The following is a 15,199-nucleotide window of genomic DNA, read 5'->3' on the forward strand; positions in this document are numbered from 1 at the left end:
CTACGGAAAAATATTTATTGCAAATGTTGTATACTGTTTGGATGGCTGAAGCCAGGAAGGACATGCTTATAAATCTATATCTCTACTAAAATCAAAGGAGATCTTTTGTACTTTTAAAATCAAATCTATTATGTTATTTTATTTGACCCTATTTAATATATAAAAAATATTGAGGGTGGTAACTTACGAACAAATCCTCCATCAATTCGACCAGCAAATATTTTAAGTTGGGATTTCACGTAAATAAGTTTGGGCCAAAAACAGATTAATTTGTCTAAATTTATTTATTAAATGAATTGGGTTTAGATTTCGATCTTCGACTAATTTAATAATTGAGTCGGATCATAACCCGACTTATTTAACTCATCTAAGATCTATTTAAAATCTCCTTAATTCATTTCTATTCTGTTTAATCTATTTAATAAGCAGACAATGTGGGTCAGGTTGGGTTATCCGTTCAATAAATAGATCGAACTCAGATCAGAATTTCTGACCTATTTAATAAACAAGTTAAGTTCAAATTGATAAATTTTTGATCTAACTAGTATTAGACTCGATCCATATCTAACTGAATCTAAATCAATTGCCACTCTTAAGAAATATAAGTGGCTTCTAAGCCGACTAATTCCGTATGATGCAATCATGAATATATGACTTCGAATCCCTCCTCCAAAACTCTTCTCATTTTCATACATATATACAATGTATAAAACGTTTTATACGTGTCTTTTCACATCAATTTGAAATTTTTGCAAATTTTAGTGAATGATTCGTAAAGGATGTTGAGTAAAATATTTTTCTGAATATTAACAAATTTGGATATGATACGTGTAATTCGTGTTAAGACCAACTATGATACCTTCTAACAGCATTAGATCATGGAACTTTTATGCGAGGTTCTTTAGACGGGCCGGGCCTTGGTGCACTGGACCTGTGCGGGTCCAAAGATGGCCCGCCTGTTTCGGTTTCGCTGGGTTAGGTGATGAAGCTTAGGCCACCGAGGCGGTGACCAGATCCAAACTTTTTCGTTTCAAATATTTTAAAATATTCTCAGCTGCCAGTTCACCTTGACGGCAACTGCTATTTATCCCACTCATCACGAGCCAATCAATACTCAAAATAGAAAACACGCAAAAATAAACAAAACCCGAAAAAAAAACATAAATAGGTAAAGAAGTTTGCTTCGGGGCGATTCGAAGGCATAGATGGAGAATCTCGGCTCCTCCTTTGTCCCAAGGATCCTTCTCTCCTACTGGTAATCTCTCTCTCTCTCTCTCTCCCCCCTTCCCCTTGTTTCTTGGATTCCCTGGTACCCTGGTTCGTCCTGATTGAGCGGTGGTTCCTCTCTCATCGGGGAGATCGGAGTTGAGAAGAGTCGTAGATTTACCTTGGATTTTTTTTTGGTAGCTAGATTTATCTTGGATTTGAATTCTTGCGTCATGTCTTTACGTTGCTTGATCGATTTTGATCGGAAAATAAAATTTTGGGCGGTTTTCTGATGATATTCTTGATTTTTTATTTGGTGAGGAAATGTCGTGAACCTATATTTGGCTCACACGTTTATTGTCTCAGTGTAATCTAGGGTTCGATTGAATATTCGGCGTAGAATCCCCAAAGTTTGTTTGATCTCTGGAGCTTATAGATTGATGAGTTTGTAGAGAAAGAGGTCGGAATAGCTTTTGACGGATTCGGAAGGAAATTGAGGAGGGTATGCAACAGGTAGAATGTTTTCGTGAATCATTTGTGGCAAAGAAATCTTGACTTGGAAAGTGCACCGGTACTTGTGAGGGAAGAATTGAGTTTTGATGTTAGAATTCTCTGGAATTATGACCACCACCTTCTCTTTAGGCATATTGTGCAGTTTTCTGTGTCTAAATTTCTTTGCATCAGTGTACTACAGAGACAGATTACCTTAACAAGTTGATTTTTCCCTGAATCATCTCATGGATTCCTTTAACACATTAGTGTTGCATTAAATTCATCTAGTTTGGTCTATGAGATCCTTCTTTGTTCATTCTTTTGAAGGATTACTTCCCTGGCTCATTTGAGTTTTAAAACTTAAAATAATTAGTTTGATATTCATTTTCCATGCATTCCAGATGTGGTATATGATACATGTTATTGCAATTCTACATAGCATCTGATTCTTTCAATTAGCTCAGCCAATGATTGAGTTTTTACCTTTCAGATAGAGTTCTGGGCTGCACTTTACATTCTATGATCCTTTGCATTTGGGCTTGGGTTGGAAGAAGACATAAATGGTTCAAAGGTTGTCCCAATAAGGCTGTAGTTCGAATTCTAATTTGTTTGGAAGTTTTAACTTATTTCTTTAAAGTGCAGGTATGGAGTGTGTTGATGAGCAAGGAATATCATGTTGCAGTGCCTAGAGGCGTTCAAGCATTTATTTGCTTTACTGTTAAAGTGCTGTGATATTGATTTGTACAAGCAGACAAAAGGACTTCAGGATCCTGAACGTTTAGCCAGGGAAACAGTGTGTATGTCAACTATTACCTTCTAATTTCTTCATGGTATTGACTACTGGGGAGGATGTATGCTTGCTTATCTCGCACCTGTTGTTAGTGAATCTGAAAAAAGCTTTACTTGGGGGAAGATTTGCTCTTTGATCTTTATACAGTTTTCTTTTTTGAATATCATAGTCTTTTGCTTTTTATACACAGCTATTTATTGAGCCAAACCAGATGAAATTGACTCCACTTGCATACTTTATTTACAGTCAGTGTAAGTGAAATAGAAGCATTATACGAGCTTTTTAAAAAGATCAGTAGTGCTGTGATTGATGACGGGCTGATCAACAAGGTAAGACACTTCATTTGATACACAAAGATAAAATAATGCTTATGCATCCATTTTTTGTGGAATCAGTAGTTCAAAAATTTAGTGCTTAATCTTATATGGAGCGAAAGCTTACAATACTGCTGCTATTGGTCTATATTATATGATGTGATTATATAATATTAATTTATGCAAAATATGTTTTCACCATTGCTATGTGTGATGTCAAATTCTTCTGCCATGGCAGTGATTGAAATTTGGGCCCTTTTAAAGTTGGGGCCATGTTAAGATTTTCCCCCCTTTTTGTGTGGGTTCTTAGTTTATCATCTTTCGTGATGTACTTTATATTTCTATTAGTTGAGTTGTTTTATTAATGATCCTGCAGGAGGAATTCCAATTGGCTTTATTCAAGACTAACAAGAAGGAGAGCTTATTTGCTGACCGGGTATCTTTCTTATGGAAATTAACCTTTTCTGGAAGCATTATATATGTTCATTCCTTTAAAGAAGCGAATTAAAACTTAGTTAATCTTTTAGCTGTTAAAATCTTGATTCAAGGAATATGTTTATGCGCAAACTTATAGACCACTGAGATGAAATGAAGCTAGGTTATCATAGCTGTGTTGATAAACTATCTAGTACAAATCATTTTTTTTCAAATTCATGGTACATTACTGTCAAGAGAATATTTGGGTTCTGGCCCATTTTCTCTCAAGAAAAAACGATCCCATCAGGAGAATATGAAGTGTATGATTGATATTGCTTGATCAGAACATTTTAGAAATGGTTATAGAATCATCTTGAATGTCTGGAATTTACTCTCTTCCCTTATTAAATATCTGACTTATAGGCTGTGGCCTCGGGCATATGGCATCATATGTCTCTTTAGCGTCTATTCCATACATGGTGTTCCCTTTTAATGTCATAAAATATAGCTGCCTTGTGTAGATGGTTATGGTTAATTTCGACAGGGTAGCTCCAGTATGTGGTGGCCATGAGTCTGCATAGCACTTTGGTGGAAGGCTACAGATTGTGTAAACAATAAGGCTTATATCAAAATATTAAAAAAATTAAAATTCACAGATATATAGACTAGAAGATTAGAAATAAGACAGACAAAAAGATAAAAAAGGGTAAATTAACATAAAAACTTTTATTTTTACTTGCAGAACTAGATTATTTACATTATGGCATGTTAACTAGCATAATGACAAATTCTTTATTTTTACGAAGGATGTTCAAACAATCCAATTTAATGCAACAATCAGCTCTACCAATTTTCTTTAACAAAAAATCGATTGAAAGTTGGGAATAAACAACTAACTCAGACCTAGAAAAATTTCTAAGCTGTAAGTTGAGATAAGGTGTTATATCCAATAAGAGAGCTAGGAGATGTTATGATCCACACTCTTGATCTACATAATGCCCTTGGCTTGCCCCAGAATATAGTCCTAAACCTAACGTGCCTAGGTCTAGGTGGGCAGCTTGTGTTTAAGCTAGGAGGTTTAACCATATATAGCAACGACCTAGGTTGTTGGAACCTAAGTATGGTGGTTACAAACCTGCCTAAGACTAGGCATCCGGTTGTGTTTTCGCTTTGGAGATGAGAAAGATGTTTTTTCCCCACCCTTGTTACGTTATGCCTATGATTGTGATGGAAAGTGCACAAACTTGCCGGATGGTTTTTGTCCTTAATATTTCATATATAATATATAGATGAAGAACTTCGTTAATAAACTATAAAAGTGCGATTATATGCATTGCTGACACTAGGTCTTCTTTTTCCAATTACACCTATCCTTCTTTTACCATTAGTGGGATATCTTCAAGCTCCTTTTTTAAAGTTTTGGTTGGTTTTCACAAAGATGGAATTGATAATTTAATTTACTTGACGATTTTTTGTATTACAAATTCGTTATGTGGTCACCATATCAAACCATATCGTCGGTATTACTGTACCATACCATTAGCGAACCAATACTCAGTATAAGGATGTACTGAGTGTTAGTACCATGAATCAACCTATATCAGCATTGTACCAGCATGGTACTAGTATGGGTTCCGAAATCAGTGTTGCGAACCATGCTAATTAGTAAGGTTGAAATCAGATCGGATACGGATAGGATACTAGCATATCCATATCCATATTTGTTTTGTTTGATGAATACAGATACGGATATGGATGTTTGTCGGATGCAAAAATTCATATCTATATTTATTTTAAACAGATATGGATACAAATCGAATACCGAAAGTATGGATATAAATACAGATATAAATCGGATAATCAAATTTTATTGCCACATAATCAAAGATATTACTAAGTAGGTGATAAATCAAGTTAATAACATGTTAATATGGTTATTTATTTTTCTTAAAGTTCATGAGTGCCATATAAAATCAAATAGAGTTATAAATGTAATCGGATATTCGGATACGGATCGGATAGTTGTGACGGATATGGATACAGATACGGATATTAGTCAGATGCTCAAATTTCTATCCATATCCAAATATATTCAGATACGAAAATAGATCCGGACGGATATTATCCGATCCACTTTCACCCATACAAATTAGAGAAGTTCAAGTGTGATAAGTCTGTTGGTTATGATGGTTATAAGCAAGGTCCGCCGTACCGATACCGGTCGGCGTACCGGTGGCGGCCCGGACCGGTATGAACCGATCCCGTACCAGTCGCGTACCGGTCCGAACCGGTTCCGTACTAATTCGAACCGGGTCCGTACCGGTTCCATACCGATTCTCTAATAATAAACTACCGGTACTGGATTCCACGCTGATCCGGTATTGGACCGGTACGTACCGATACGGCAAACCATGGTTATAAGTAACTCATAACTTGTATGTATGCTTGACTATGGGTTTTCCTCTAGACACAGCCAATTTGTACTTAGCCTCTTTTGTTAATGCGTAGAAGCAGGAAATTATAAAAAAATTCAGATAATTTGCTCTTATGATGAAAAATGTGTTTAATGAAATTTTTTTTTTAAAACAAAACTTTTTTGTACTTTGAGCCTCCTTAATTAGCTCCTAGAACCAGACTTTTAGAAATATCCAGGTGATTTGCTGCTTTGGTGGCAAATCTGTTTATAAAGGTCACATGCTTCAAACCTTGCAGGTATTTGACTTGTTTGACACAAATCACAATGGAATTCTAGGATTTGAAGAGTTTGCACGTGCTCTCTCGGTCTTCCATCCAAATGCTCCAATTGATGATAAAATTGAATGTATGTTCCGGACTCTTCTATTTGATTATGTACAATTTTTTTCCAAATAAATTTATCCATTTTCGGTTAACGGGAAAGCAAAGTCTTGTTTTTTCTTTATTTTATGAAAATTGAGCTTCTAAATTGTTCCGGATAATGTTAAGCTATTGGAAAACCCTTAACTAAGACTTGTCTTGTTCTTGTGTAATGACACCTAAACAATTCCTTGAGGCTTATTGGAGAGGCTACTTCAAGTGAAATTTAAGGGCTTATCTAAAAGTCATGCCTTGCACATTTTTCTGTGCTTCCATATTATGTGACTATAACTTTCTGGGATGCATATCTTAAATATTTCTTGCACAATCTTTTTCAATTCAAATCCAGATTTGATGTGAAACATTCTGTTATATTACACTTGAAGCACCTTGCACATATCATATGGTAACACTGGACAGTATCAAGCATGTTTTGATCCATTTGTTCGAGTGTTGAGATTATTTTCAATAAGCAATCTTAGACCCTCGCTAACCAAACTTGTTTTGATATCTCATAGTTCAAACTGAATCTTCATATCATTTACCTAGCATTTAGAACTCATTGTCTTGATTTTTCGTTTTGATATTTCTTTTTAGAAGAAGAAATTCCCTGAAGTTTATTCTCTTAATTCTTGCCATATGGAAAATAATCAAATATCATAACAAATCTGCCGTTTGAATCATTGTTATTGTGTGCTGATTCATGCTTAGAAGGATAGTGTGGTATGTGTTATTAGTGATCATATATTTGTGATTCTTTTTCAGCAGTGCTATTAAAACCTTAGATTTCCTGTTTTACTATATTAGTTAGCAAGTCAACATATTGCTGCTGCATGCTTGCCGCAGTTGCTTCTGCAGCATACCGAGAAAGACGAGACCGCCCTTTTCTTTCCTCCAAACAACTGCCAGAGCATATTCGTAAATTTTATCAACAAATTGTTGCTGCAAGCGTGCATGAAATGTGATAGCTGTTTGGAAATGCTTTACAAACCATGATCTTACCTACAAGCAAAGAACCTTATCCCATTGATATGTGATTGGCTTAAAAATTCCTTTTGTCCCCTCTGTTCTTTTCAGTTGGGTGCCTTGTTCGTTAATGTAAGCTCCTCTCTTACGATTTTTTTCGAAGTGCTAAAAAATGAAATATTTTCTCTTGGCATATTTCTTATAATGAACCTGTTTCAAAGGGTCCGGATGCAGGATTTGTGTTGTATCTTTTGCACGAAAGAAGGATTCACCTTCCTTTGCTTGAATCTGCTGTTGGATCATCCACTGCACAGATCTCAAAGCGCTTTGAACTCTATCATTCATCTGCCCGCACAGATCTCAAAGCCAGCAGTGGATACGCATGAAGGAAGATGAATCCTTGTTTCACACAAAAGATACAGCCAAGTCCCTGCATACATTGGTTGCTTTTATGCGTTAGCCTAGTGGATTCTTCTTCACCTTCTGTTTTTGGTTGGATAATTGCAAATCTTTATAACTCCTAAAACTCTTAGCTTTCTCAATGTTGTTACATAATGTCAAATTTGGACCAACCATTATGTACTGGGAAGTAGAAAATTTAGGTAGTTATAAGCATGAAGAAAGGTGTTTATTATGAAGGACTTACGGTGGAGTGGGTTTATATTCTAAGTATCTTCCGACTGACTTTTGGTAATCACGTTCTTATATGTCAAATCTCTTATCAAGATTCAAGCAATGTCATGGAAGGCTTAGCCATTGAGGTATGATTAACTGAAAACTGAAAAGAAACTTTGAACCATGCTTTCATGGATAATATAATGGAACTATCTGGAGTAAAGAAGGACGAGAGTGATAAAGTTCAAAGACGACCTATATAATAACATTTCCTAACCTATATAATAACAGTAGCATTACAATTCATCATAATATTGGAAATTTCTTTTTCAAAGAAATGACTCTTTTGACAAAATGGAGATGTGACAGCCATTTTTTATCAAACTGCAAAGAGTGAAGAAGCTATGAAGATTTGGTACTGATTGAAATCTGTATGCATCTCCTTGTTTTCACTGTCAATCTTTTCGATACCTGCAAAAAATGGTGTGATGGGGAGTCAGGGCTATCCATTGCTATTAAATGGCACTTTTGAAATTAATCGAACAAATGTTTATTTGAGAAAATGACAGCAAAGATTGTAAACTTGAATTCTATGTAGCCAACATTATATAATGGAATAATCACAAAAACATCAAATAAAGGTGCTGCCTAAGACTAAACAGAAGCCAATTTTATGTAATAAAGTAGCTAGAAAAAGCATCAGCAAACAACTATGTAAAAATGAGATAGAAAAGTCCACCCTATTGGACTTCATTTCTTGATAGAAAACTGATTTATTATATACCCTTAGGAGCTCTAGACTTGCCTAAGGGCCTTGAGCAACCATACAAGCAATATCCTCTGGAAGCGTATGAGTTTGAAGTTTCTTGCAATTAGTGCCAGAGGCGCTATGGTATTGCTTTGTTGTCGGTATGTTTGACGTACATCCCATGGTAACCTAAATGACTGTGTGGCAGCTGGGGGAAAACTCATGAATGCCACTAGATGGGCACCAAGACCCACAGATTGTTAGTTGATTGCTTGATCTTGCCTATATAGTTGGAGGTTCAAAATTCGCCACCATATTGTATCCGCTAATGATTTTAAAGACAGTTCTACTAAAAAAAAAAATAGAACGATTTATTCTTGCGTTGTTCTGTGAACTTGCATGCATGCATGTGTGTGTGCGCATGTGCCTACGTTTTTGCTGTGTGAGTGCATGTTATATAATGCAGCTAACAAAAGGCATTTATAAGTATAGATATCTCCTTCAAAATCATTCCCTTACACACAGCTCGACAGAATACATGTTCCTTTTTTGTTCTTCCCCTAGAAATGTGCTTGCGGTTACAGAAGATTTTTTTTTGCAGAAATGTGCTTGTGTTGCATTTAGCCAATCGGTGTTTATCTTGAAAGAAGATGAGGTTATGAATCAACAGAGATTGGCAAGTGAACATGTATAGGCTATTCTGTTAAATACATGGTGTTCATCCTCTAAGACTAACATGCTTTGTGTTATCTCCATTTGGATGTTCTTTTCCTTTAATTTTTATCTTGATTCTCAAAGCTGTTGATTTAAATATGCTGGATCAGAAACTCACACATGATATCAACTTGCAGTTTCTTTCAAGCTGTATGATCTCAAGCAGCAAGGTTTTATTGAAAGGCAAGAGGTATTTACAGTTTCTGATCAATCAAATAACTGTTAGTAAATTATGGATACATTGGCGAGCCTTGTCTTGCTCCATTGGTATCTTTATAATATTTCAGTGCTATATGTGGAGTGACATGTATGGTGTGTGACTTAGTAACCTAAAGGGTAGCTTGATATTGTATGGCTATTGGTATGGGAATTGAAGATAAATTGAGACCTGAGATGACTGCTCTCACAGGACATCCTTCTGGACCCTTCAATTGGCTACTTTATTGGATCTGTCAGTGTGCATGCACAAGTGCGTGGGTTAATGGGGGTGCAAGCGTGTGCATGTGTCATGGTTTGCATGCGACACATGGTTTTAGCAGACTGTTAGGCTGTGTTTGTCTGCTGGTGAAGTGGTGGTTAGTGAATGGTTATCCACTTAACCAGCCAAACACAGCAAAAAAAAATGAGGTGTTAAAAGTAGCTAGTCAATGCACCAAAAAGGTGCTTAACTAGGCTAAACTTATTTCAAGCCCCCCCACCCCCCAACAAGGCGAAATAAGTTCAACCCATGAAAGTCTCTCTTCTCCTTATTCACTTTTTTCCACAACTTAACTCACTAACCCTCAAATCTCCAAGCATGGGATGTTATTAATTTAGGGATTAGTGATTAAGGGATGGTTACCTGTAGTTAAGAATTTCCATCCGTGGTTAGCTATCCAACATCCAAACACTACCTTAGAGTCACACTTTGAAAAGAATTTTAATATTCAAATTTTTGTTCTATTCCTTTTGGTATTTTCTATCAGTAGGCATGGAATACATCTATTGGATGGAAATTTGAGTGAGCAATATGCACATGTATGATGATCTTTTTTGTCAAAATGATTTCTATGAAAGCCTTTTGCCTTTTTATTAGAAGGTGGGCCTTAGCACAATGGTATGGTTGCTTTATTGTGACCTGGGTGTCATGGGTTTGAAACACGGAAGCCACCTCTTCGCATGCAAGGGTAAGGCTGCATATATCGACCCTTCTGAGACCCCCCACAAGTGGCTAGAGTCTCATGCACTGAGACACCCTTTTGTCTTTTTTGCTGATAAGGAAATTTATGCTTAAGTTTTCTATTACCTATTTGTACAAAATTTGATCTACAATCAGACCAAGTTAGGCTGGATTTGGATTGACCTGACTTGAGTAGCTAAACTCCAACACTTAGTTTGGTCTGACCCAATTAAGACTAAAAGCAAGCCAAGCCCTACAAACTTGCAGTTCTTGACCAAGGTCTGATCTGACACTCTCATGCCTCCCAAAAGTTAGCAAGCATGTATATGAGAGAGAAGTCATTTGTAAATAAATTGACTAGAGAAAGATGATCATATATCAACTTATTTTTAGACCATTCAAGAGATTGCTGAAGCCACCTGCATCAGCCATCCATAAATGCCATGAGAGGGAAGAGCCTTCACCTTAGATTAGGTGAGTAGATGACCAAATAAGTAAAAGCAGGTTTAGTTTGATGTTTTAGGCTCAAACTGACCTTCTTTGAGCCAACCCAATCCATTAATCAAGTGAGGCCCCTTTGGCCTAATGGACTGACCCATTTGCATCTGTATGATGATAGCTAAGTATAACTGACGATAGCCCTACCAAGTGATAATGTGTCATTACCTTTTGTCTTTGAATACAAATGAATATTTTCTTTGCTATACATGTTTTGAGAACGATCTTGTTGCTACTTATTATCATTTAAGTTTGATAATTTTATCATGTTAGGTATTTCTTGTTGTCTTTTGTGACAGTCAGATATCTTCAATCTGCTTCTTGAAATATTTAGTCTCTTTCTATTCTTCCAGGTAAAGCAAATGGTAGTGGCTACACTTTCCGAGTCTGGCATGAATCTGTCAGATGATGTCATAGAAAGTATCATTGATAAGGTTCTCATTTAACTTGTAATAGTATTGAATTAGATTCTATACATGAGTTATGAATTTACTTATTTAGTTTCATATAGCCTTCTGGATTTTTGTAATGTTTTTTTTTTGTTTATAAAGTACATTGCAGTCAATCCATCCAACACAAAGTAACAGAAAAACCCAAACCAATCAGCTATGATTACCATCTCTGCTGTGCTTCTTTTCTGTGCATGCATTTGATAGTGAAAGGTAATTGAAATGGATGAAACAAGCTAAGCCTATTTTAGGCCAAACGAACCACATCATTCTCCACGGATCCTTGAGGTGATTCTTAAAGTAGTATTGTTGTGGGAGCCAGTTGTCTGGAAATCACAAAGTGGAGGAACTCATGTTGGCTCATTACTCTCATCTTGGTTGGATAATAAATTTAAAGCTCTTAGGGGATGTGAGATTCATTATATATCAATGCCCTTGAGGAGACTCTATCTAGGACATAATTTTACTATTATATTTTTTAATGCTACTCCTTTCTTGATCAACAGAAAAAAGAAATGCTATTGGATTCTTTGACTGTGTGTGATCTGAGGCATGCCACTGTTGTGGCCTCTTTCCTATTAGGTATTTGGAGTAGCTGATCTTATTCTTATGAACATTTATTCATGTTAGGATCTCTTGATATGTTAGGACTAGTCTGGGATAACTTGTTAACATGTGAACAATTTTTATCTGCTCTGGCTCAACATCAGTAAAATTTCTGGGCAAAGCAAAGTTTTCTGGCATTCATTTTTAAAAGATGATGCTCTAAATATAGTTGAACTACTGCCCAAGGAGTCTCAGGTGAATGGGGTGTGGTAAGTGGGATGAGAGGTGCCCTGTGCGATAGGCCATATCTGTCAAGTAAAAAACATGTAAGCCAGTTATATATGTGGATTCCTATTTCTGCTCCCTATGTAGTAACCAAACAGTCTCCTAATGCTGCACAATGCTTGATTGTGGTACACTGTTTGTGATCTATGTAACCCTTTGCCAGTCTATATATGTTACTGCTGAATGCTAGTGGGCTACATCTTTACTTACAGTAGTTTCCTGATGGGTATTGTGTTAAGATTACCATCTACCTATCTTTGAGCAATCTGTGTTTCCTTTTCCCTCTGTCCCAGACATTTGAGGAAGCTGATACAAAGCAAGATGGAAAGATTGACAAGGAAGAGTGGCGCAGTCTTGTCCTGCGACATCCCTCTCTCTTGAAGAATATGACCCTCCAATACCTCAAGTAAAATATTTTCTCCCTTTTTTAATGGTTCATAAAATGTAATGTTTGATTTCCTAATCTCCCCCCCCTCTTTTTTTGCTATTCAGTTTTCATGTTCTGTTGTTTATTTGACACGGCATCTTGATTGGCCTTTATATCTATATCTATCTATCTATCTATATATATATATATATATATATATCTGAAGCCTTTGGGCCCCTCCCCTCTTCTCCTCCACACCCTTGTGCTCGGACCATGGATGGGTGGGGGCTGGGAGGTGGTTACCCAGTTGTTGATGGGATTTAAACCCAGAATATTGGGTACCACCTCCAAATGACTTTGCCAACTTGACAAGGTGGCACCAACATGCACTCTGCTCTTTGCCTCCTCCAGTGTGATGACAGCCTGCCAAGGAGTTGGTTCAAACTTAATATTTTTGACAAAAAATAGACTCCAAATTAGATAATGATCATTTCAGGTTCTAGAACAAATATGTTAGTTCATATAACATTTATTGACTTTTTATCATTAAATGTATTTAATCTTAATTGAGCATCCATTCATATGATTCTTTTTCTTTTTTTGTGTGTGTTAATGTTGCTGTCATGCACCTCATGGACAGGGACATCACAACTACATTCCCGAGCTTTGTGTTTCACTCTCAAGTCAACGATACATGAGCTGCTTGATTTAGCTTAGCTCCAATTTGGAGTCCGTTGTAATGTTTTGTACAAAATTACTGGATTTCGATGGTGTGTTCATTGTAAAATACTCAGGAGAATATATTATTTGTTGGTATTGTTGGTTTCAAATATTAATGTCGGCATCAAGTTTCTTTGTTCAACCACAGCGCGCTTCATGGCTTACCTTGCCTGGTAGAGAAGATTCTTTAGCTCGATATCTGTTTGTTTATTATTGATATCAGGAAGCTGTTGAAACATTGGGCATTGAGATGATTTTTCTACACAAACAGAACTTACCATGTCGCTCCCATTACTAAATATATTGCTTTGCATGTCAACAGGCCATGCCAAGTTGGAAGCGCCATCTTGTCAGGAGCAATCGCATCTGCTGCGGAATGCGGTGTGCAACTAAAGCTCTGTTTTGTGTTACATTATTAGAGCTTTACAGTTGCATGGGCTCAACTAGAAGGGTAGGGTTTTTTTTTTGTTTTTTTTGTTTTTTTTAGGCAATTGGGGGGGTGGGTGGAACGTTGTTGAGAGGGAACCTCATCCACGTAGCAGCTCTCACTGGGCCTTTCTTCCACCAGGGAATGTTCGATGCTGGTAGACAAGATGGCTATTTTTTACTCATACTCTTTTCGATCCGTGGGTTATTCTACGTGTGAATACGTCATTCCAGCATCATCTCAGTACCGGCGGATCAAATGACGACTCTACCGGACAAATTAGGTGGAGGGCATTCGGTTCCCACATTTAATTGACACTAGTGCGTTTCGAATCTGAGCCACTCCGGTGGAATCTTAGCCTCGTTCCGTCGTGCTACCATCTTGGTAGTTGAAAGGATAGATTTCATCGGTGAGTGTGTCCTATATATTATATATATTAATTGTTAGAACGATTGGTTCATGCACATTTAATATGGATGCATCCAAAAATTCAAAAAAAAAAATCATCCCAAGGTATTCGGCACATAATATGCCCAATACCTAATAATGCCAGCTGATACTGCTGCTGCTACACGTGTATACTAACTAGACCATCATCAAAAGCCTATCATAATGGTCGCTCGTTCATTGGATTTGTTTGGAATTAGTGTATTTAAGTGTTAATCATAATAGAGATTTCATGTAAAAAAAAATTTATCGGCCATCCTCGTGCGCTAAGTTCTTGTCGCAATGTTTGAATTATATTATAGAGGAAAGCTAGAAAGGAGGAGAGGAAAAAAACAGCGTCTTCCTCTCAAAGTCGTCATTTTTTTTTTATAAAAAAAGAAACACCATCTCGTGTCAAGTTCTCATCCACCTTCTCTACTCTCAAACTTTCTCACGTTCTCACCAATCCAATCCAGCCCAACTCCGCCCATCCTCATTGAGGAGCCTCAACTCCTTTATGTCCTTGGACGACTCTCCTTTGACCATTGATCAAAAGATTTTATCTGTTGTAACTTGGGTGTTGTCCTTGTAGAGGGTTGATAGTAATGTGTTTTTTTTCTAGCTTTTTCTTTCTTTCCTTTGCCTGCCTCCTCTTTCCTTCCTTGTTCTAGGCTTTCCCGCGCCCCGCCCCGCGAAAAAAAAAAAAGAGACTACTTAGTAATCCAAATATAAGTCAAGCTATGTACAGTCCAATATTTAGAGTTTGTTTGTTGTCTGCTTCTGTTTTTTTTTTTTAAAAAAAAAAATGAAAGCAGCAGCTAGAAATTGAAATTTTTTGTCAGTATTTTTAAAGATCTTTTTATCGAATATTTATTTTTTGAAAGTATTTTTTAATACAATACTGAACATGTACTTAGCTAATTTCGACTACCATAATTTTTTTATATTTTTTGTAATTATCCAAATAACAAATATGAAAAGCACGCTATGATTACTATTTTCTTGCTTTTGTCGTTTCTAATTTTTTTTTCAAAATTCCTTGGTAAATTTTGTCCAAACATCTATGCTCAGATGGTGGTTTTGTTTTAAATGATTTTTTTTCTTGTATTAACTAACCATCTCTTTCTAATTCTAGAATGGTAGGGGGGAAAAAGAATCTCTCAAAGCAGTGTAAAAATCATGAAATTCTATAAAATCATTAACTAAAAATTGGAGATGGTGGCAA

The 15,199-nt window shown here is 36.4% G+C and overlaps 1 protein-coding gene across 5 annotated transcripts; it reads left to right on the forward strand.

Annotated features, from left to right (window-relative positions):
* Positions 1-1,104: 1,104 nt before the first annotated feature.
* On the forward strand, positions 1,105-13,263 carry LOC103702369 (calcineurin B-like protein 3). 5 transcript variants are annotated; one of them, XM_008784776.4, is made up of 11 exons: positions 1,110-1,255; positions 1,573-1,719; positions 2,189-2,269; positions 2,341-2,495; positions 2,735-2,817; positions 3,179-3,238; positions 5,932-6,040; positions 9,235-9,287; positions 11,108-11,188; positions 12,328-12,440; positions 13,042-13,263. In XM_008784776.4, the coding sequence occupies exons 4-11, from the start codon at positions 2,372-2,374 to the stop codon at positions 13,097-13,099; spliced, it is 681 nt and encodes a 226-aa protein (XP_008782998.1). In that variant the 5' UTR covers positions 1,110-1,255; positions 1,573-1,719; positions 2,189-2,269; positions 2,341-2,371; the 3' UTR covers positions 13,100-13,263. The 5 variants fall into 5 exon arrangements, with proteins under 5 accessions (XP_008782997.1, XP_026658514.1, XP_008782999.1 ...); XM_008784775.4 differs by lacking the exon at positions 1,573-1,719 and having other exon boundaries at positions 1,105-1,255; XM_026802713.2 differs by lacking the exons at positions 1,573-1,719; positions 11,108-11,188 and having other exon boundaries at positions 1,105-1,255.
* The last annotated feature ends 1,936 nt before the right edge of the window (positions 13,264-15,199 follow it).

The sequence above is a fragment of the Phoenix dactylifera genome, chromosome 7, assembly GCF_009389715.1.
Source record: "Phoenix dactylifera cultivar Barhee BC4 chromosome 7, palm_55x_up_171113_PBpolish2nd_filt_p, whole genome shotgun sequence".
In the NCBI taxonomy this organism is placed as follows: Eukaryota; Viridiplantae; Streptophyta; class Magnoliopsida; order Arecales; family Arecaceae; genus Phoenix; species Phoenix dactylifera.

Bases quoted from the DNA above. Each gene is read 5' to 3' on its own strand.
- LOC103702369 (XM_008784775.4), top strand. From the start codon at position 2,372: ATGTTGCAGTGCCTAGAGGCGTTCAAGCATTTATTTGCTTTACTGTTA. The intron at 2,818-3,178 runs GTAAGACACTTC...ATGATCCTGCAG, and splicing joins ATGACGGGCTGATCAACAAG to GAGGAATTCCAATTGGCTTT. The intron at 6,041-9,234 runs GTATGTTCCGGA...ATCAACTTGCAG, and splicing joins AATTGATGATAAAATTGAAT to TTTCTTTCAAGCTGTATGAT.